The 22,117-nt window shown below is 50.8% G+C and overlaps 5 protein-coding genes across 5 annotated transcripts; 3 read left to right on the forward strand and 2 right to left on the reverse strand.

Annotated features, from left to right (window-relative positions):
* Nucleotides 1–4,714: 4,714 nt before the first annotated feature.
* Nucleotides 4,715–6,345, forward strand: PpBr36_00984 (uncharacterized protein; the record flags this gene model as incomplete). Its single annotated transcript, XM_029888173.1, has 6 exons — nt 4,715–4,772; nt 4,852–5,056; nt 5,130–5,182; nt 5,267–5,527; nt 5,627–5,949; nt 6,070–6,345. 6 exons carry the CDS (start codon nt 4,715–4,717, stop codon nt 6,343–6,345), a joined length of 1,176 nt encoding a protein of 391 aa, XP_029751771.1.
* A 3,581-nt stretch (nt 6,346–9,926) lies between these two features.
* PpBr36_00985 (uncharacterized protein) lies at nt 9,927–11,494 on the reverse strand (the record flags this gene model as incomplete). Its single annotated transcript, XM_029888174.1, has 4 exons — nt 9,927–10,084; nt 10,448–10,845; nt 10,926–11,110; nt 11,225–11,494. The coding sequence occupies 3 exons, from the start codon at nt 11,492–11,494 to the stop codon at nt 10,602–10,604; spliced, it is 699 nt and encodes a 232-aa protein (XP_029751770.1). The 3' UTR covers nt 9,927–10,084; nt 10,448–10,601.
* A 468-nt stretch (nt 11,495–11,962) lies between these two features.
* PpBr36_00986 (uncharacterized protein) lies at nt 11,963–13,871 on the forward strand (the record flags this gene model as incomplete). Its single annotated transcript, XM_029888175.1, has 5 exons — nt 11,963–12,067; nt 12,224–12,359; nt 12,468–12,651; nt 12,726–13,468; nt 13,534–13,871. Coding segments are annotated over 5 exons (1,506 nt in total), but the record flags the coding sequence as incomplete, so codon positions are not given.
* A 728-nt stretch (nt 13,872–14,599) lies between these two features.
* On the reverse strand, nt 14,600–15,973 carry PpBr36_00987 (uncharacterized protein; the record flags this gene model as incomplete). The annotated part of the gene is made up of 3 exons (XM_029888176.1): nt 14,600–15,488; nt 15,610–15,871; nt 15,961–15,973. 3 exons carry the CDS (start codon nt 15,971–15,973, stop codon nt 14,600–14,602), a joined length of 1,164 nt encoding a protein of 387 aa, XP_029751768.1.
* A 1,242-nt stretch (nt 15,974–17,215) lies between these two features.
* PpBr36_00988 (uncharacterized protein) lies at nt 17,216–19,031 on the forward strand (the record flags this gene model as incomplete). The annotated part of the gene is made up of 2 exons (XM_029888177.1): nt 17,216–17,871; nt 17,954–19,031. 2 exons carry the CDS (start codon nt 17,216–17,218, stop codon nt 19,029–19,031), a joined length of 1,734 nt encoding a protein of 577 aa, XP_029751767.1.
* Nucleotides 19,032–22,117: the final 3,086 nt, after the last annotated feature.

Consider the following 22,117-nt stretch of genomic DNA (forward strand, 5'->3'; position numbering starts at 1 on the left):
TTTCCCCCACGTGCAACCGAAAAAAAAACCACCACCAAAAATATAGAGAAAAAAAAACCATCTCACTCACGTAGCTAGCCGTCGTTTCAAATAGGTATCGTGCCTTACAAGACAAATCTATCAGTCAACCCCCAGCCGTGCGCGAGACGGTGTGCTTCACTGCCTCGGTCATAGTCCATTGAGTTTCCTCGTGCAAAATCCATTCGCAGGGACGGTGCGTAAGCATTCGGCCACGTGGGTGCTGTTCCTGGCAGAGTCGGCACAATAATCTCAAAGCCTGGTCTTCTCGGTTAGGAGGATGGAGATAAGGGTCAACAGGGCGTGCGACCCAGCAGTGGAAACCAGACAAAAAAAACCAGCTGTTCTATTCCGTCACGACAACATCACAGTATTGACTGGATACACCTTTATGGCCTTGAAGATTTAATTAATTACAAGTTGCCTGCAAGCAATTCTTTCTTGCTAATGCAGCCAGTTATGACGACAGTTAGGTAAGGGGGCAAAAAATGACATAGAAATCTCCAAACACTCAAGCAAAAAAAAGAAAAGACAAAGTAAATCTCTGAATTGCGAGTCAGGAGTTGGAGTAGTCACCGCATGGCTACGTAACTTTGAGTGTCCTCTTGGCATTTGGAGTTGTTGTTTTGGGCCCATTTGGTTTGTTTTGTGACTAACTGCCTTTGACTTGTGCGACGGAGAGAGCCGGGCCAGCGGAGGTCGATCGATATTCCTCAGGTACGGGTGCAGAGATGAAAAAAAAAAAACAAAAAAAAAAAAAAAAAAAACGAGCCGATCCACCAGGACCGGCCTTGCCTCGGTAGCGCCAGGATAACTTTGGGGCTTGACAAGAAAAAAAAAGTTTGGGGCTCCACGGGAGTGTCGTGGAGTTCCCCATCGAACCCTGCAAAGAAAAATTTTAACTGTTGCGTGTGAGTGTGAGTCTTTTTTGGCCCCCTTCCTGTCAATGGCGGGATCATCAATATGCCTGGAATCCTTCACCTCTGCGCACACCGTCAGGCGGTTTATCGGCCTTGGCTATCCGTTTAGCGCACCTGCTCCGGATAGCGACGTATTACGTCCTCGATGGATTTTCTCGGTCTAGAGGCCCCGAATGAAAATCCGCGAAAATCTTCCATAATTCAACTGCTTCTACTTCTAGGTACATTAGCCTGCTGCAGCGATCCATGTTTACTTTGGGATCAATGCACTGTGGCTCACAATTCACAAACCGGTCCCAAACCTCGAGCTAGAACAAAGTAAACTGTGGAGAATCCCATTACAACCAGGCAATTGTTAGGAATGGGGACCGAGAATTCCCCCGGTTTTGAATCAGTCGACTTGCTACGTTGGTTTGGTTGGGTGACCTTTTTTCTTGCTCCTCTTGGCTCGTCCCCCTTTGATACCGACTTTCTCCGGAGTAGCACCTACCACACGAAAAAGACGCGCACTCACAGAAGACAAACCCGCGCATCTAGCGTCATCGTCACCAGTTAACTAATAGTTTGACTTGGGATCTCCACCCAATGCGATGCGGCCGAATTTCTTTATGACTTGGCTCTCCGAGAGCCAGCAAATTTTTTTTTTTTTGGAGCACCAATTAATACCGTTCTAACCCCGGAAGTGCTAAGTCAAGTTGCAGCATCGTGACTTGTACTGTAGAAAGGTTGGTTTGCCAAACAAGGAAAGCTTGCCCGGATTCGCCTGATGTTTGCAGCACCCAGTAACTTGACGCCAAGGTAGCGAGGTTCCAGTATTAGGCCAGGTTTTCCAATCAGGCCACCCAAATGCTGTCGGATAATTATCTATCTGCAGGCCCGGCAGCGATACAACGTCAAGGGTCATTGGTTTTGGCATCGATCTATTTTTTGCTATCCTCGCCCTTATTTGGTCATGTGTTTGTCGTCGCGTCGATCGTGTTGCTCGCGCTCAGATCGCAAGTCAAATAAATGCAATGTTTTGAAACGCTTTAGGACTTCAATATCAAAAATGTGAGTAGACCACATTTGTTTGAATACTGCATACATTAACTAGACCAAATGCTACTTTAATGCCGAGGTGTCCCAATTACCTAGGTACCCCCAAGTCTCTTCGATTACGGAGTACCTACGATAAGTATATCTGAGCTCGGCAGGTGCAATAAATTATGTCGCTGTCATCCTATGCAATCAAACCCCCGTCAAGGCGGGTCTGCGGCAAAAGCGCACAACAATAGCAGCCCCAGTTTCTATGCAAAGCCTGTATTCCATGACAAAGTCACTCAATACCACGTAAACCCCGGTGCGGCTTAGACGGGTTCCAGACTGTGATCCTTGTTGCTACCTGCCGAGTAGATCCATCCCGAGCCAGGCAGGAGATTTGGCCATAGAGGTTGGCCACTGTCTTGGGTGGAAAAATATTCTAGCCGAACGAGGAAGCTGGCAGGCAATCAAAATTACACACCAAAGCACATGATGGTGAAGCCGCCCGCTCGCCTATGTCAGTCAGCTCCAGGCCGAGAATAAGGCTGTTATTTTCTTTATTACAGGCCCCCGGAATCCTTCTCCCCTCAGCCTCAGTTCCGCCGCCAGGGGAGAGGAAGGGAGAAATGGTGGGGTAATAGCAATCAAAGCTGGGCTTGTCAGCTCTGGGGCCGAGTTTGAACACCAAAATCAGGGGTATGGGGTGATCGGGTGTCGGCCGGCGCTCCCGCTGCGCTACGACAAAGCCCAGTGCAGATGCAAATTCCAACCCGTTGAGAGACGACGATATCAGTGGAAATTCACGCCGGAAAGGGGGGAATAAGCGCAATAGTCGAGATGTTCTCCTCGCTCGCTTCCCTGCCTACACTCCCTGGGAAAGAAAGTTCTAACAATGAGGTGGCGAATATACTCCCACACAGGTCGTGGGGGGCTTGTTGGAGGAAGTTACGTGTGGTTTTTTTTGTTTTTCTTGACTATGTTAATTTAATTGGTTCATCTGTATGTACCATCTCTGCTTCCCCGATGTGCGTGCTTTTCTCCTTTGCCTCTTTAGGTGGCTTGGAAACGAACTTGGCTCAAACCATAATTGTTGTATTGTAGCACATGAGGAACAGTGCCTGACGAGATGTACAAGGGGCAGCGCTGGTTGATTGGCACGTTCAAGACTAGTAAAATAAGCACATTCTTCGACATGGTTACCTGAACGAACCCTTTGGCTGTTGAAGATTCGCTTAACATGCAGAGAAGCATTTCTCCGTACGGAATAGGTCCATCAACAAACAGCTCCGCCGGACCGCCCAGCACAAACTAGCACGCAGCCAGCAGCCAGCCAGCCAGCCAGGTCAAGTGCCGTTAGGGAAAGTTTAGGAAGCCATCACTACACCTTGTCAAGCCAGCGAATGCATCGACAAGTTCGTATCAACCGCCATGGCGCAATTTGCTTTCTTTGTTTTGTGCTAGCATTGATTGTGCAAAAATCCGTGAACTCTCGCAAGGATCCGGTTGGCTCTTTGCATGCTTCCATACGAAAAAGAAAACAATCGCTTCTCAGGCCAAGACGCAATGCCGAGACATTTCGTCCGGCGACCAGCTGACCCCCCGCACTTTTTTTTTCTTGCTCGGCCAGACCAGGAACGACGGCAAAAGTTGGAGCTTCCCGTCGTACAGCTTCTGTGTTCTACTGTTCAGGCTTCTTGTTGGTGCGGGGGTGGGTGTGATGGACTGATATGGATAGATTGGCAGGATGAAACCCCCAGCTGCCGGCACGGTTAGCCCGTAACCCGGTTGGACTGCTTGAGCGGGGAACCGTACCATATCCCCTTCTTGGACTTATTTGTGTTTATTTATTTATTTATTTTTGACTTTTACTTTTACTTTCTTTTGACTTTTGGTTATTCACCCCAATTTTTCAACCACTTTTTTTCTTGTTACTTTGCTACCCCTGGACCGGCGTTTTGGACAAGATGCTGGTGAGCTGTTAGTTGTCAAGCAAAGACGGTAAAGGACAGCGCAGCAAATAAAATGCCCGTGCTCGACCGGAAACTGGTTCCTAGCCCAGCGGGCAGTCAAGCGCCAGAAAGACGACGCATGCAGATTCGTGGCGCGTACCAGCAGGGGTTGCCGTTCCTGATGGGCGCGCAATATTAGCCTGTCGGCTGCTCACCCGGTTGGTGATCGTGCGGATAAGGCACGCACGCATCTTTTGGTCCAGGCTCATGCATGGCGGAGCAAGCGCAACCGGAAGTCGGTGCTGACGGGGTTTGAGCTCAAATGTATTGCAAGTGTCAGGTCCAAACGGGGCGCGTCACTGACTGGAATTTAGTGCTGGAATGGAAGGCCTTGCTTTCTTTCTTTCTTTTTTTTGTTGATTTGACTGGCACCCACTGGCACCTTGCAACAGGTGCCAACAATGGCAGGCAAGGCAGGTACTGACTAAAGTGCCACAAAATGCCTCCAGGGGTAGAGACGAAACCTTCAATACAGTATGCAAATCTTATTATGGAGGATCACGTGCTGGTCGCAGCGGAATGAGCCCCACATCAGAAAGATACACCTCAGTACATTGCAGCTATTGTAGGAAGCTTGCCAAAGTAGCTAGCTGTGCCCCTCCAAGTGTCAAGCGAAAGGCAAACAAACCTGCTCAACCAACCTTAGTCCCACTCCACCACTCCGATATATCATTTGGCAAGGTCAACTGCCCATATCACGACTCAGAACGCTGGTCTACCTGAAAAAGGCCGAGATGAGAGCTTGAGATGGATTACCATCAGGTACACGGGAGGGATGTATCGAGCTTCGACCTCCCCTCGACGCGTAGGCTCAAGGATGATTCCAAAGCAGCATGTCTATTACTTGGACTACTAACGCTCCATGCTCTTCACCATACACATAGATCGGCTACCGACAGTCTCGGCGGCCCAGGCCCAAGAGGAACTGACAGCTGACCCGTTCCGCTTCGTATCCACGGGACTTGACGTCTTGGACACGCTGCTTGCCGGGCCTAACAATGACGGCCGTACCAGAGACCTCGGAGGGGTCCAGCGAGGTATAGTGACCGAAATCTGGGGCCCGCCAGGCGTGGGCAAGACTTCGCTGGGGTAAGTAACTTAATCTTTGGTCGGCATTTCACTTGACAGTGTATCGCTTGCAGACGGCTAAAATCGGTTTTAGCCTGCAGCTTGCCTCGAATGCTCTCGCCAGCAAACGATCGGTGGTTTGGGTAGGTCGGTTAAGATCATGTTCTTTTGCTGTGACAACCGATCCCCCTAAACAAGATCGCCACTGACAAGACGGGGAAATTTATGTAGATTGCTTCCACAGCATCTGCTCCCCCAGGCTATCTGATATCATCGGCAACAAGCATGAGCCTGATGTTTTGGACAAGTTTGTCCACTTTGAATGCCCAGAGCTCGCACATTTGATTGCCTTGCTCTGCAGACCAAATGAGCTCTGCATGCCATTAGATACATCACTCGTCGTTGTTGACTCCCTTACGGCTTTGATAAATCATGCGTATCCTCGAACCTTTGATGGCAGGGTCACGGCTAAGATGAGCGGCGGCAGCAAGAGTACGTCAAGATTGTATCAGGGTTGCAAGCCAAGCTGTCTGTTGCTGCAAGTAGGGGCCCGTTCAAGGTCTGTCTTGTGATACTGACTCGTTCTCCCAGTTCCGTCCTCTTCTGCAAAACGGCAACAGACTCTCCAACATTTGATAGGGGCACTGCAGAAGTTGGCTGCGACGCGAAACTTGGCGGTGGTTGTCTTGAGCCAGTGTGCTACCAAGATGCAGCTCGAACGAGGAGCTGCTCTGATTCCAGCCGTCAATGCAAGCTGGTGGGACGATGGCATCTCCACAAGGATAGTCCTGTTCACAGACTGGTCCATGCAATTCGGTGCCGCTAAGGCCGCTCGCTTTGCTGCAGCACTCAAGGTCAACGGAAAGAAGGTTGACGAGGGCGATATTGAATTGGCAGCGTTCGAGACCGTTGCTGTAGGTCGATGCATAGATTTTTCCCGGCCTCTTTTTGCATCTTGCACATTTTGCATGCCAATCCGACATTTGATACAACGGCATTGGTATGCATAACTAACTGTCCTCCACCATATTTAGGCTGGTCTTGAAGCTGTGGCTCTCGACAGTTGTCGCCAGAGTGCGCCGCTGTCTATAGCCACATCACAGAAACGCAAGCTTGGACCCTCTGGTAACCTCGAGATTCCGGACAGCGATGACGAAGACTACGGCTGGCAGGAAGAGGACGCCTCTGCCCTTCCGCAGATACCGCAGTGGCAGGGGAGTGAGGATATTCTACTTGTCCGGGGCCAGGATAGTGACGAGGACGAAGAGGTCGATACTGAAGACGGACGAGATGCCGAATCCGACAAGTGACATGTACAAGCCAACCGGTTAACCGATGACTCGAACAGATTCAGTCACTGTCCTCAACCACAATCTGAAAGGCCTGGTCCTGAGATTCCGGAGTCGAGTAATCGCTATTGTCTATTCCCGGGCCGCCCCTATCTATTGGCTGTCGCTTGACCTCTCGTCTCATCTCAATCGGGAGAGCCGCTTTCACCAAATGAAAAAGTCATGCCAAAGTCCCAATGTGTAGACGTTGAAACACTGGATTTCGTAATTACCATACCGAACAGAGAGCCCCCACTGGAACTGGCGGAAATTTCTTCATCCCCCCTTGTTGTACACCGCCCATGGCCACCCCAGCCCCAGCCCATCTTCCGGGGATTATGGTGGGTGGTGCGGCGCATTCCGTCGTCCAATGTCGGCGGAATGTCGGACTGATTGCGGAGGGAAATGGCGTGTCTCTTCTCAGGTAATCAATGCCGGCGCTATTTAGTCAATACATGCTGAGCGAGAATACGACGAGAGAGAAAAAAAAAAAAAAAAAAGAATCTCCACAGATTCTAATTGACTCGATCATGGAAATAGTAGCGAGATTTCCCTTTCTTTGTTTTCTGATTCACCATGCCTCCTATCTATTTTTTTTTCTTTTGATAGTCCCACCCCCCTTCATTCTTCAAGGTGAGTTGTCGATGGTGGGTACTCGAAAGGCTAGCGGCGAACTGGAGCGGAACTGGCTACATCAGCCCTGTCAAGTCTCGAGCAAATTTTTGCAGTTCACATTTTCCAAGGCATAGATGATTTTTTTTTTTTTTTTTTTTTTTTTTTTTTTTTTTTTTTTTTTTTTTTTTTTTTTTTTTTTTTTTTTTTTTTCTTCTCCATCGTCTGATCGATATGGAGCACTTGGAGCTTGCTGCATGTCCGGCACAAGGGGTAGGAAAGTTGCTGCATTCGGTCATATTCTCCAAGGACAAATATCTCAACGCAGCTCTATAGGTCCATAATACGAGTTGAAATAAGTGTGGCCTCTGTCAACAGATAGAAAATGTGCTATAGTAGTAAAGACCAGCTGAAAAGTTTCGATTGCATATATTATAGCTGGCCGTGAGTTGGCATTGCATAGCCTACTCCTTCGCTTGTGCAAAGCTTCTAAAAGCATTGGGCAGATTCGTTTGCCAAGACTGTCGGTTTCTCAACATACATGCCATAGTAGGTGACAACCATTGATTTGCATAGATTACGTAGCCAGATGTTTGAACAAAAACTGCCTTGCCTCAGGTGCATATGCCCCGCTTGCAGGACATGGATGGGTTCAAACGCATTGCAGCAGACCCTGGAAGTCAAGGAGATCAGAGGGAAAAAAAATTTATAGAGAGGGGAAAAAAATTAAATAGCGAGAAAAAAAAAAGCCGACTTAACATATGCGTTGATGTTTATGTTGGTGGGCCTCTCAACTGTTTTGCATCCCGCACCAAAAGCCCGCCGCCATTCTAGTGTGTACCTTGCGTATACATACTATGTACGGTAGTACTCAAATGGTTAGCTTGCATGCAAGCAAGGACTTCAGTCGGCGGATCGACGATGGCTAGTTTTCTGACCGGTGAATACAACAATATGCATCAATTTGTTGACTTCATTTCATGCCCTCCGACGCAGTACCATACTCGTTTCTCTTCCTTTGTTTTTATTGTTTTTATTGATTTGTTTATTTGATTTTCTCCTGCCCTCTACCACCTTCTCCTGCCGGAACGGTGTGGATGGCACTTCGGAGAAGCTTTGTGCATGCTGCGAGGGCGATCCCGGGCTAGAGGCCCGTAAAACTCGGCAACCTGATCCGACTGGGACGACTAGGCGCCGCAGAAAACAACACCCCCGTTGGTTCGGCAGAGCATGATCTAGAACCACTGGGTCGGTCTTTTTTTTTTTTTTTTCTCTCTCTCTCTCTTTTTTCTTCCCCCTTGACCAATGTGGAATCAATGGAATACCGGCCCGTTCTCGGGTGGTAGGCGGCGCGGGACTGAGCTCATTTGCGGATTTTTTTTTTTTTTTCTGGACATGCTACAGGGCGTTTTGTATCGAGGATCGTGCCATGCTATGTCTATGACGGTCTGTTTACTCCGCAATATAGGGATTTCTGCCGAATCTATGGTATGCGAGCTGCCTTGTATAGTGTACAGTCGTACAGTACGGAGTAGGTTTTTTGTTCACTTGTGTATCAGTGAAGATGTTATTTTCTTGTATTTCGGCTGTATGGGCTCGATAACTATTTTGATTTTGATTTTGATTTTGATTTATTTTTTTCCCGGTCAGTTTTCCTGGTTTACTTCCCTAGCTGCGGGTGTACCCGGGTTGAATCTCAAGATAGTAAATGCTCAACTCTTTGGTTTTATCCTTTTATGGGAAGAAAAAAAAGGGACGAAGATAAAGTACTGGCTGGTAGTTATTATACTTTCTGATCATGCTATATTTCAAAAAAAAAAAAAAAAAGGCCAATCGAAGCATCCTGTCCCAGCGCCCAGTTTTCGGAGCCCAGTAGTCGTTGATATGCTCAGGATATACAATTCATATGCGAAGATAGGGATCTACGAAGCGGCAGGCCCGCATATACGAATGAATCATACAAGGCAGTCGATTGGCCATGAGGCAAGACAACACGTCCAACAAGTACCATAAAAATGGCCACGGACGCTATCTCGTGCTCTTATATGGCGAGCGAGGACCGTACTTCTAGCCGTGGCAAACGGTGTGCTTCATCGGCGTCAGCGGCTGATATTGAACCAGAGGCACGTCTTGGACGGGGTGAATTGGGAACGGGGAGGGAGGGTTTGTGACCAAGAGAAACAATCTCGATGGATTGAGGGCCAGGCCAATACTATGCACATGCACATGCATAACACCGGTGCAGTGCAGCCTTCCTTGCTCACTCGGTGTGACAGACTGTATACAATAAAAAATGGTATGATTGTGGATGTGAACTGGCGCCACCTTCTGACGACGAGGTCGTCCTGCCCTGCAGGGAAGGCCTCCCCAGATCCGAACAACCCATCTCGCGGCATCAGGGAGTCAACCCCGCAAATTGCCGGCATGTGAGCCGGGATCGAAATGTGGAATGCTTTTTGCTCTTGCTTTTGCTCAGTCATCGTTGATCGGCTCTACCTAGGCCAGCTGGGCGTCGAATGGATGCAAGATATGGGCGTCGCCCAGGTTGAGGATGCAGGGTAGCTAAGACGAGTTGGATCGCAGAGTTGAACAAGGTAGACGTTGAAAAAGTCAAGGGATGCTCGCGGAGAAACTATGCAATAGACTGTCTCAAAACTTACCTCTATGTGAATATGCTAATCCACCGCCTCGATGTTCCCTGTGGACTAAAACCCATCATAAGGTGCCCCCTAGGTCGCATGCTGGAAGCCGCTGCATATCTCGCCGCTCCAGTGCATGGCGCCATCAGACTCCGAGCTCCCATATGAATCTCATTCAAGTTGAGTGACGATGGCCTGGGTAAACAAACATGACTTTTCTGTTGGCCACTCTGAGATGTTTTAGATAACTTGCGGCGCTTCTGACAGCAGTGATGGTGTCTGTTCCCTCCTGGCGCCCCTAGTATCGACTCCTTATTCAAGCCGGATATGATGAAGGTAACTGGGAGGCCGCAGTGAGTTCGAAATAGTCTCTTGCGCTGGATCAGGTGCCGACAGGGAGGTGTATGGAGCAGGTCGAGCCCGGATGATCATATAAGCAACCTTGTGTGCCACTGTAGTGTCTGCATAATCTAACGACAAACGAACAGATGTAGGTGAAATATGTGTCGCGTGTATGCTTAGCTCCGGACCCTCGATCTGAAATGCCACTTCCATTACGGAGGCTATCGACTAGTACTGGTTTTTTGACCTCACTTCATTGTGTCCGTACGTCCTCCCATCACGCCATATGGGGGAGGCAGCATACCAGTCAGTCTGCTCAAAGTTGTGACAATGCTTCAGCTTCATGGTGTTCTTGTCATTGTGAGAGTTTTCTTGCATTATACTTCAAAATTCGCGATATATGTACATGCCTTGCCACGTGGCTATCCCAGTGCAGCTGTCGATGACTGCGCCGGATGAGCTGATGGTCAAGACGCCATGTTCTTCCGAACAGTCGATATATGAGCTCAAGGTATCGCGGTATGCCGTTTGCAGTCTTTGGCTATAAGACAGCTTGCTTAATACCCTCCAAACCTCTTTCGTTACGGCTCCGAAGGTATTCAAACGGAGACGCTCCAGGGCGACAATGGGCAGCCATGTATGCCTTTACGACCACCTGATCCCAAAGATGGTCTTCTTCCCGGACCCATCGCGGCCCTTGGCCTCAGAATTTTCGAGATAAATTCTTTGATGACCGGCAACATCAACATAGAAATATCGGTACTCAAAATCATCAGCGCCAACACGCTTGACAAGGTGCATGTTTGCCATGCCCCGCCCCTTGGAGCCTTCCAGGTTGAAGTGTATCATCATGTGCTCATTACCCTGCGCATCTCTCCGCAACGTTGAGCTGGAGTTTGTAGATAATTATCAGCAGCCATATCTCCAGATATCGATCGAGCTTGTTGTATGTTCAACAGAACGGCTTACGCGATCGGCCTGGCCCTCCTCCACTTATTGCTTGTCTCCTCCCCGAAAGCAGTTATACTTTTGGAATCTCCCAGGAGCTCCAAACATCTTGGATCTTTGCGGATGCGATCGACAGCTCGGTTATAGTAGGCCACTTTAGAATCGGGCGAGAAGACCTCTGAGTAGAGTAGGTAACCAATCCCTCCCTGGATGATACAACACACCTAGTGTCAGCGGAGAGATCATATGATGGCTTCTCGTTCGACATGCCAGAATCCTTGGTATCTACATCTGCCAGGTTTTGAGTATGGCGTACGTACCGTCAGAACCATTCCTACAAGCACCATTCCAAAGTTGAAAGTCTGCTGCACAGCACGCGACGTCTTCTCCCCGCCAGAGAGCTCAGTCCAGGGAACGCGGCCATCATCGTTGAAAGGGGTCACAGCCCTCCTTCGATGGGTTGCACTGCTATCCTTGGGGCTTGTGTTCGTTGCGTAGCATCTCCTCGATGTTATCAATGGCCTGATCTGCTGCGATGCTAAAGCCCGGGGAATGATGATGTTGGCAGCGGCAGCCGTTTGGAGCTTCATATTGATGGATTGACCTGGGCTTGAAGACCCATCTCTGTTGCTTCTGCACCGGAATAAAAAGTCAGGCGGTCGTTCACTCCGTAGCAGCCCTGTGAAAGATACGCGATCAACTACGTGATCGTTTGGGTGTTTCTGGTCGCAAAAGCAGGCATCGGAGCTCCAGAAACGCGGCTGTAAAAAAGCTTATAAGATTGATGCTTGATGGCGGGAACAGTCCACCAAAATCCGAACTCTTGCGCAAGCTTGGGACGGTCGGCGTGGGGTTCCAAGATCAGGCTAGTACTGTTAAGGCTTAGCTCAAACTGACAGAGAGCTGGCAACCCCTGACATGACCCGCCGTCTTATTCATTACATAATACAATCCGTACTGAAAATGTGGCCGCCTTGACAACTTCGCCCGTTTGGACTCCATTCGCCTTGAGAACCAACCGCTGTGAACCCGCAACCACTTATTACTTTGACAACAGAAGCCGGCCATCGACACTGAAGAAACCCGTGACCATGGCTGCGCTCGCAAGCAAGCAGCAATCACAAAAGATTTTCGAGAAGCTCAAGACCAAGCAGGCAAACAAAGTAAGCCCCGCCGCCACTGTTCTCTTTCCCCTCTGCAGATTCCCAGATCGATCAACACATACATATCTCCACTACTGCCTCCGGATGCTTTTCGAAGTAGCCCATACTCCGCAAGACACCGCCCGCCTACTGACACTTTCCGCTTCTTGTCTACAGATATGCTTTGACTGCGGACAGAAGAACCCAACGTGGACGTCCGTTCCATTCGGGATCTATCTTTGCCTCGACTGCTCCTCGAACCATCGCAATCTCGGAGTGCACATTTCTTTTGTGCGCTCCACAAACCTCGATCGTAAGTATCTTGCTGTTTCCACGCGCGCCTTTGTCAGAGCTGAGACTTCGAGGTTTCAGAACCAAGTGGATATACCGTGACTGACATGGCTGCGTCGTGGATGGACAGAATGGCAATGGGACCAACTGCGCGTCATGAAAGTGGGTGGCAATGAATCGGCCACCAAATTCTTTCAGCAGAACGGAGGATCCGCCGCCTTGAACAGCAAGGACCCCAAGACCAAGTATCATTCGCCCGTAGCGACCAAGTACAAGGAGGAGCTGAAGAAACGAGCGGCGCGGGACGCCAAGGAGTAAGCGGCCTCACCCTGCTATAGGCTATAACATGTCTTGCTTGACGAGCGCTAACGAGCCATATCCACTATAGGTACCCCGAGGAAGTCGTCATCACTGACGGCACCGATGCAGGAGACGGCACAAACACTCCCGCTGGGGAGCCGGACGACGATTTCTTCTCCTCATGGGACAAGCCTGCGATCAAGAAGCCCACGCCTCCGGTCTCACGAACGGCTACCCCGCCAGTAGTGGGAAGGACGCCATCCCCCTTCCTCACTACCGGTGGCGCCAACGGGAAGGACATCGCTCGTACTCCCTCGCCGCTCGCCAAGCCCGCAGACTCCGCCGCCAAGCCCGCCGCCAGCCGTATCACTCACTCGTCGGCCCTTAAGAAAACGACGGGCGCAGGCCCCAAGAAGGCAAATGTGCTCGGAGCGAAGAAGACTACCAAGCTCGGGGTGAAGAAGGTCAACGCCGAAGTCATTGACTTTGATGAAGCCGAGAAGAAAGCTAAGGAGGAGGCCGAAAGGATTGAGAAGCTTGGTTACGACCCAGATGACATAGATACCACTGCTCCGAAGAAGGTTGGCGGTGCCAAGGCCGAGTCGAGCGGTGCTGGCATCCTGGCGCCTACACCTGTCAGCCCAGCACGAGGTGGATACGGTTCATCGGGCCACAGCAGGGAGAAGTCTGCATCCGAGATGGAGAGACTTGGTATGGGCATTGGCAGGCTAGGATTCGGCCAAGTTGGTGGCAACAAGCCCGCCGCGGCAGCGCAGCAAAAGAAGGGCGGCGGCTTCGGATCGGTTGGCCCTATCAAGGCGACTCCGGAAGGTACGTGATATGATCGTCCCATTTGATGGTAAGACTAGAAGACTGACCGTTTTTCGTAAACCTAGCCGACGAGGAGAAGTATGCGCGAAGCAAATTCGGTTCGCAGAAGGCCATCTCCTCGGACGAATTCTTTGGCAAGGGCTCCTATGACCCCAACGCCCAGGCCGAGGCCAAGACACGGCTGCAAGGCTTCGAAGGTGCCTCGGCCATCTCTTCTAACGCCTACTTCGGCCGGCCCGAGGAGGAAGAGGCCGAAGAGTATGGCGATTTGGAGACCGCTGCCAAGGACTTCATTCGCAAGTTTGGCCTCACGCGGGGTGATGACCTCGAGAACCTCACTGCAGTGCTTGGAGAAGGCGCAACGAAGCTGCAGGGGGCTATTCGCAGCTATCTCGGCAGCTAGACGCCTCGTTTGGTACCGACGTTACGAAAATCAGCCGGGGTTTTTTGATATCGGAGGTTAAATCATGACAACCCTAATGGTTTCGTCGCATTTCCCAAGTTGCTGCAGATGTCGTTTAGCATAGTTTTACTGTGACCGTGTTCGCTGTAGGGCGGCTGCGATAAAGGGATAGAGTGGCAGGATGACTGGGCAACATGAAAATTTCAGACAATTAATACAATTATCTTGGTTCATTCTAGCACAGATTAGACTGCTTTGATTTACTTATTCTCATCAGGTGACTCTGAGGTCTACTCTAGAAGGTGTCTTGGCAGTTAGTCACAAACAATGCGGGGAGGTCTAAGCCCAAGGGCGCTGCAGAACGAGTCGAAAACTAAAATTGAAACTAGGCTTTGTTTGGTACAGCAATCCAACCTACGAAGACAAAAAAAAAAAAAAATCTCGAGTTTGGCACATGGAAATACGACGACACGATAATCTACTTCGACATGACGCAGATATAGACAGACCCTTTTGGTCTGGGTTATGCGTATCAATGGATTTTGATCATGATCACCTGGAACAATAGACAGTTACAGGCAAGAGAGATACCTATCAACCGACCGGAAAGCTGAACCCAAAAGACTTTTGGGCGGTATATACATAGTGAAAACGGCATTGAACATTAAGGAATAAGACATCTCATGAGAAGAAAAGGAAAGAATTTTCTTTTTTTTCTCTTTTTTGGTTTACAACTTGGCCGATGCCTTGACCATCTGGCCACCTTGCGCCAAGCACGCGGCACCGTCGTTGACGAGCTCGTCGACAACCTCCTTGGCGCTCTTGAGCTCATTGACGACGGCGGCGCACTTGCCCATCAGGAAGGGCCTGAACTGGTCCATGAGGTCGTCGATGTCAACATCCTCCTCGCTCTCGACGTTGGGCTTCTTCTCATCCTTGCCCTTGGCCTCGCCGCTGGCAATGTCAAAGTTGGGCCCGTCACCGCCGCCCATGAGCTTGTCAAGGTCGGCCTCGTAAGGGAGGATTCCCTTGGATGTCAGCTCCTTGATCTCGTCCTGGCGTTCGTTCTCCCAGTTGAGGATGTAGTCGTTCTTCTTGACGCGCAGCGGACGGCCGGTGAAGATGACGGTCTTGATAGTGTCATCGTAGCCGGCGGTGCGGACGGCCTCTTTGTGGGACTCGGGTGCGCCGGCCTCGTGGGTGAGGATGAAGCGGGTACCAACCCAGACAGCGTTGGCGCCGAGCATGAGGGCGGCCGCAACGGTCTGGCCGTTGAAGATGCCGCCGGCGGCAACGACCTGGACGGGACCGCCAGTCAAAGGCGACTTGTGGCCCTGGCAGGCCTTGACGACCGAGGGGATGAGGATGGTGGTGGGGATGTTGCCAGTGTGGCCGCCACCCTCACCGCCCTGGGCGCAGATGATGTCCACGCCGAGCGAGATGCACTTGGCAACGTGCTTGGGGTGGCCGATCATGTTCATGTAGAGAATTCCGTGCTTGTGCAGGCGGTCGACGACGTGCTTGGGCGGCACACCGACGGCCGAGACGAAAAGCTTGGCGCCCTCGGCAATAATGATGTCAACCAGCTCATCGAGCTTGCCCTTGGTGTAATCGTAGCTGTCGAGAGGAGAGGGGAAATCATGTTAGCTGGCAATGTTTTGGGGCTGAGGAATACGCCTCGTTTTGAATCTTTTTTCTGTAGAATTGTGGGAGCAGCTCGAAAAAGAAAAAGGCTTACTTGGTCTTACGCGCATTGCCACCAACCTGCGGCAGTAACAAGTCGACTCCGAAGGGGGCGTTCTTGTCAGTGAGATGGTGTTTAAGCTCGGCGATTTGATCCCTGAGCATCTCTGGTGTGTAGCCAACGCCTCCGATAACACCCAGTCCTCCTGCGTTTGTGACGGCAGCGGCCAGCTTCGGTCCTGCGGCGACGTTCATGCCGGCGAGCATGACGGGGTGCTGGATCTTAAACAGATCGGTGATGGGGGTTCGGATCTTCTCTGTTATGGACCATGGCCCCCCAAAGGGCCAAGAGTCAGTAAAAGTTGACAGATCACCGTTTTGTCTATCGTGTGCGTGAAATACTTACGTGGTGAAGCCATTGTGACGGTTTGTGTGCTTGTGTAGACGATTATTGTGCGAGATACAAGAAAGGCGCAGCCACTAGGTCTAAAGGATATAGGGGGTGTGAGGGTTGTCTTGGTTGGTGGTGAAGATTGAGTGATGATGAACGATGGAGCAGGAATTGGAAAGATATCTGAGAATTGGGAGCAAAACTCTAATATCGTCTTTGGAGACAACGCTGGATGAGGTAGCACTCTAGACAACAATAACCGGACAATGGTGCGTGGGTTAGCCACATGCCTCGGGCAGCCGAGGTCGATCGTTGGGACAGGACATGCGCTAGCAACAGGTTAATGCTGAGCTGTTTTGCCGGGGTGCCCTGGTACGCGCCTGCTCTCGGTTCCCGTGTTGGGCTAGCCGCAGTGATTTTTGTTAGAGGGTTCGGGGTTTAAGTGGAGCGCGGGGGTGGATATGCCGAGGCAAAATGGCATCGTGTTAGCAAAACAGCGTCGCTGCCTTCTTGCGAGGACGGCAGACCAGTGACCAGAATGAGGCAAAATCACTAGTTTTTTTCATCTTGTTTTCGTTCATATCCATTTTTCTAAGATTCTATTGTACGCGTCCATCCATCCCGTCTGATAATTCTTGTCTGATCTCACAACTTTCTCTCGTCAGGCCCGGCTATTGCTGGCAATATATGATGCAAAGTTGCTGTAACTAGCTTACGGTGGTATAACATGCCGCGGCTAAGCAGTATTCCTTCCTCCGATCAGTCCGAGCCTGAGGTTTTAGTGCCGGGTGACAGTTAACCTGGGGTACAGCGCAGTGGTACTATTGGCTGGCACCGCTCGTCAGGATGAAGCAACAGCTTTCAGCATTGCAAAAGAGGCTCCCATCTACAGTGGAGTTGTAGGATTCAGCCACAAAACCAAAACGCACCAACCCGCATCGGGATGAGAACAGGTGCAACTGTGGCTAGTGCATGGCTTTATCCGAAGCTGGGACGCCATTGGTGCAAAACATGATGATCAATCTCGCCAATCTAATTCTTCAACTTTGACCATATTGGGTAGGTGCAGGCCTGGGAACCTGCAGTACTTGCCGTGTTTCACTTCGAAAAAAAATATTATTCTCCAGTTCCCCTTGGTTTGTCTCTCTCTCTTTCTTCTTTCTTCCCTTGCCCGTGATATATCTTCCTATCCTGGAGGATTTTGTCCCTGGTGCGCAGCACTGAAAACAGGGCACATCCTGTCGTAGCAAAGCAACACTACTCTCCCGCCATGAACATATCGACCTCGGCTGCGGCGCGTCGGATGACGCAAAGGGCCGCTTGTTCTGCATGCCGTAGCGCTGAGCTAGCCTCTGTCACAAGAAACGTAGCACGCTTCTCCCCTGCTGGCAGCTGTCAACTCATCATCAGCAGAAGGCTTTTCTCCGTCTCCCGGCGTTCAGCAGAAGCCAAGTCCGTGGCCTTCAAACGCCATGCTCTGCTTCCTCAGGCTCAAACGCATGAGCATGCCCGGCAAGCTGGGTCTGGCCTCAACAAGGGACGGCGCACCGCCTACATTGCTCTTGGAAGCAACATGGGTGATCGCATAGCCATGATTGAGAAGGCATGCAGTGAGATGGATGCGCGTGGCATACGTGTGAAGCGAACCAGCAGCCTATGGGAGACGGAGCCCATGTACGTCCTCGACCAAGGACGCTTCGTCAATGGAGTCTGCGAGGTGGACACGAGCCTGGAGCCATTGGCCCTTCTTGACCAGCTGCAGGATATCGAGAAGTCCATGGGACGCCAAAAGGTCATTGACAAGGGCCCGCGGAACATTGACTTGGATATTCTGCTTTACGAAGGTGTGAAGCTCAAGCATGAACGCCTTGAGATACCCCACAAAGGTATCCCGGAGCGAGAGTTTGTCCTTCGTCCCTTGACCGAGTAAGCCGGAACAGTAACTCCTTGTAAAAACAACTAACAGATGAGGACCTTCTCTGATATTCTCGCCTTTCTCACCTGATAGGCTCATTCCAGACAAGGCTGTGGATCCTGCTCGCCCATGGAAACTCGCACAGGATTACCTCAACGAACTCCCTCTCTCTAGCCCACCCTTGACTACCCTGACGCCTCTCTCGCCTTCCAACCCGCCACTGCAGGCTGTCAAGCCCACCCGCGGAACACATGTCATGGCAATCCTCAATGTTACTCCAGACTCCTTCTCTGACGGCGGGAAGCACAGCTCAACCGATGAATCATCGCTCAAGTCCACAGTCGAGGACTTGATCAAATCTGGTGCCACCATCATCGACGTTGGCGGGCAGTCGACCGCTCCTGGAGCCCCCGAAGTATCTCTGGAGGAAGAGCTGGCGCGTGTCATTCCAGCCGTAAAAGCCATACGTGCAGTATCTCGAGACCGCGAATTGGACAACGGACCAAGACGGGTCCTCATCAGTGTAGATACTTACCGTGCAGCTGTTGCCGAGGCAGCAGTATCTGCTGGTGCAGACATCATCAACGACGTCTCTGCTGGCGCCCTTGATGCCGACATGCTCCCCACTGTGGCCCGATTGGGGGTCACGGTTTGTTTGATGCACATGCGCGGGACTCCTGCAACCATGAGCACACTGTCTAACTACGACGGTCCATCTTCATCCCCAACAGACCGGGAGTCGAATGTAAACAGAACGGACGAGGGTGGTCTTATACCCTCGGTGGCCAGAGAACTGCTCGATCGCGTCGCTGCGGCTGAGGCTGCTGGGGTCAGACGGTGGCGCATAATTCTTGACCCAGGCCTAGGTTTCGCCAAGGAGTTACCAGAGCAGAACCTTGAGATTTTGCGGCGTCTAGATGAGCTCCGTCTCTGGCCGGGGTTGGAAGGACTACCTTGGCTAGTCGGACCCAGCCGCAAGCGCTTTGTCGGCGCCATAACGGGTGTTAAGAAGCCGGCCGACCGAGTCTGGGGCACTGCCGCCGCCGTAGCAGCTGCTGTCCAGGGCGGTGCCGATGTAGTGCGTGTTCATGATGTGCGCGAAATGGCGCAGGTTGTCGCCATGTCGGATGCCATTTGGAGGCATGGCGGCTGCTCGAGCCGTGATTCCTAGAGCGAGCTCTTAGAACGAGGTCACTTTTCGACGCGAGTGGCTGTCTCTTGGCTAAAGAAGGCGTTTTTGCATGTATACCCCACCTTATCTGGGGAAACGTTTCGGGGCTTGTGGCCAGCTGGACCCGGGATCAGCTACCATATAAACTATTTCCTCTAGTTCTTCCAGTGGCGGCCTCAAAGGCATCTATCACTTATACTTTGAGCGACCTATGTGGCCTTCGAGGAACTCTTAATTACGGTAGTCCGAAAAGCAACCATACTAAGAAAGCCCGGAATCATCCGCCTCAAACAGCGGCAGCGGCTGTCCCAAAAACGGCCAAGATCACGCCGGTTCTACAGTACATTTGGCATTTTTATAATCGTGTTGGCCATCTTCAAAGCAGCGTATCATGTTAAATACGGCACCAGTCAGCAATAAAAATACGAGCTAGGGATGGCAGCTGTCGGGGAAGGTCTACCGATACGTGCATAATACGGTACAGTATGCAGCCAATTATCACGGAAGATTCGTCTGTCAGGGCGACGCCACTTTTCAGGCTCGACTGTCATCATAATAGGATGATGGTGGCCACAGCTACCGGTCAAGGTCACTTGATCGGCACATGGCTGAGAAGCAATAAGCAAAAAAAATATGCAGGGCGGTGTCATAGGACATGACGAACGTTGTTTGCCGTGTGGTGCGCTAGCAAGGATTGAATGCTTCTGGAGCCGACGATACTACCCCTCATTTTCACGGCAGCCGGCAGGAAGGAGAACCGCCCACAGCTGGCACATGCTCTGAAAATCCGCCTGTTGTCACTTGGCGATCGAAGTATTCTCTTTTGAAATTTGAAAGTATCTGAGTGTATAGGCCAGGGGGCCATCTTTGTACCCATCCATCCCCTCCATCTTACAACCGTACTTATCGCCTGTGCCGGAATCCCCCGTTGGCGCAGGAGGCCCACAGAACCGTTTCTGCGCTGCCCCCTGCAATGTCCTGCCCTGCCTGTGCCCCCTCCCTTCTTTTGCGGGTTTTTGCAGGGCTGTTGTCCCTTTTGGTGAAGACGCAGCGGCAGCATGGGCGGCAGGGCCAGCATCAGCGCAAACTCCAAGACGAACACCAACAGCATCAGCAGCAGAATACGATCGATGCTCCTTGTTGAAGTCTGACCTGTCGTGCGCACGATACGATACATACCGACCGCCTCATCGGAATACGAGCGGGACCCACAGGTTTGTTTGACTAGTGCGAACGGATTAGAAACCTTAATTGAACCTCGTCGTCGCTGATGGTCGGCAAACAGGATTTTTCTTTCTGGGAAACACAGCCGGTTGACTGATTTAGTGATTGTTATGTATCTAAGCCTCTTTCTTTTCCCCTAAAATCACTTACCAATCTAACTATAGGTGTGGCCATACTTCGTTCGCCCTCACATGAAACTATGCTCCAGTACGCCCGCCCTCATTTTGTCGATCCCCAAGTCTACCTACAGCGGGAAATAATAATAGTTAGTGGCTGCAACCAGACCGGTGAGCAGCACCTCGACTATTATTAGTCCAGATAATGATTACACATAGATTATGGGCGTTTGCCAAATTCCCTCGAGGCAGGCAGGTGCGGCATGGGGTCGTCGTATTGCTGCTGACATTGCACCCTGCCCGCAACTGGAAACAATTTCCTCAAGCCCTGTCAACCGCTTTACTAGCCCTGCCAATCAATTCCTCAAACTGCTGTAGTGTCTTTTCAATGGGGGCGTGCGTGTCTGCCGAAGATCCGACGCAGAAACAAGAGGAGAACAAGGCAAGCAAGCCAGCTTGGGAATTCACAGAGTATGGGGTTGTTTACAAAAGCAACAAAAGTCAAGAATAAATCGCCGCAACCTGCAGCTTATTCTTTTGACATAGTCGATAAAGCTCTCTACCTGTTACAAAGCTCGACGCGTTGCTCTGCCTAGGTAGGTACCCATTTTTCAAGTAAGGAATCAGCCAATCGCCAGTGCCATGGGTGGATGCAACTTGCTTCCTGCCTCTTGCTTCTTAGATCTGCAACGGAACGGAAATAGAGGCCGGCGGCGCATGACCCCCCTCCCCCCATGTTTTCCTTCGCAAACCATGACGAGTTTCTTTTTTCAGACTAATTCAGGCCAAGACCCAAACGGTGGCTCGAGAATTGGGGGGTGTAGCTAGACCGGAAGCCCAACATATACCATGTACCCAAGCCAACGCTGCCCGGGGCCGGCCACTGGTCTCAAAATGAAGAGAGATAGAAAAAAAAAAGAACGAAGCAAAAGAAGAATCTCCATCAGGTCGTTTTGCTGTTTGAGTAAAAGAAGGCCATTGAAATGCTCTCATTTATCAAGATTGCTTTTTTTTTTTTTTTTTTTCTACTTCATTCCTCTCGCTCCCACGGCTCTTTCAAGTGACAGGGGCAGACGGACGGATCTATTTTCATGGGGTCCCAGATGCCTGCTTCTGCGCCGGTTTCACTGCATCAGCAATCAGCCGCAAAGAGAAATCATAAAAAAAAAGGGTACGCCCATATTCCGGCCCCCTCTGCCCCACCTCCCTTGCCTTCTCTCTGGAATCGCCTCCCTCATGTTCCGAGGAGATTCTCCTTCTCCTTCTTCGTCTTCTTCTAGGCCTTCTTTTTGTTCCACCCTGTTCCTACCCACCCCATACCTAGCAGTGGCGCTTATTTAGCGTTTGTGTGGGTGTGCGTGTGTGTAGTACAAAATAGTTTTGTTCGCCATCCATCATTTCTTTTTTTTTTTCCCCCAAAATAGGGCACCGGTGTCTCCATCACAACAAGTCAGTACTTTAGGCATCGACCCATAAGTGATGGATTATCCGACTCGTCACCTTTCTTGTTTCTGTCTCTTGTGCACCAAACCAGGGGGATGTCAGAGAGCAAGGGGGAATGAGTGATGGGATACCAGAAAACCAAGAGCTTGGGATTTTGAGGGGAAAAAAATAGTGGCAAGTGACACAAATCTGTTTGGTTGCTTGTTTCTTCAAGGTCCTCTCTTTCAAGCCGGTCAGGTACCCGCGGAATCTGGACCCAAAATAACGCATCATTTGTGGCTGTTACACGTTGTTGACCGAGGG

Source organism: Pyricularia pennisetigena, chromosome 2 (assembly GCF_004337985.1).
Source record: "Pyricularia pennisetigena strain Br36 chromosome 2, whole genome shotgun sequence".
NCBI classification, from domain to species: domain Eukaryota; kingdom Fungi; phylum Ascomycota; class Sordariomycetes; order Magnaporthales; family Pyriculariaceae; genus Pyricularia; species Pyricularia pennisetigena.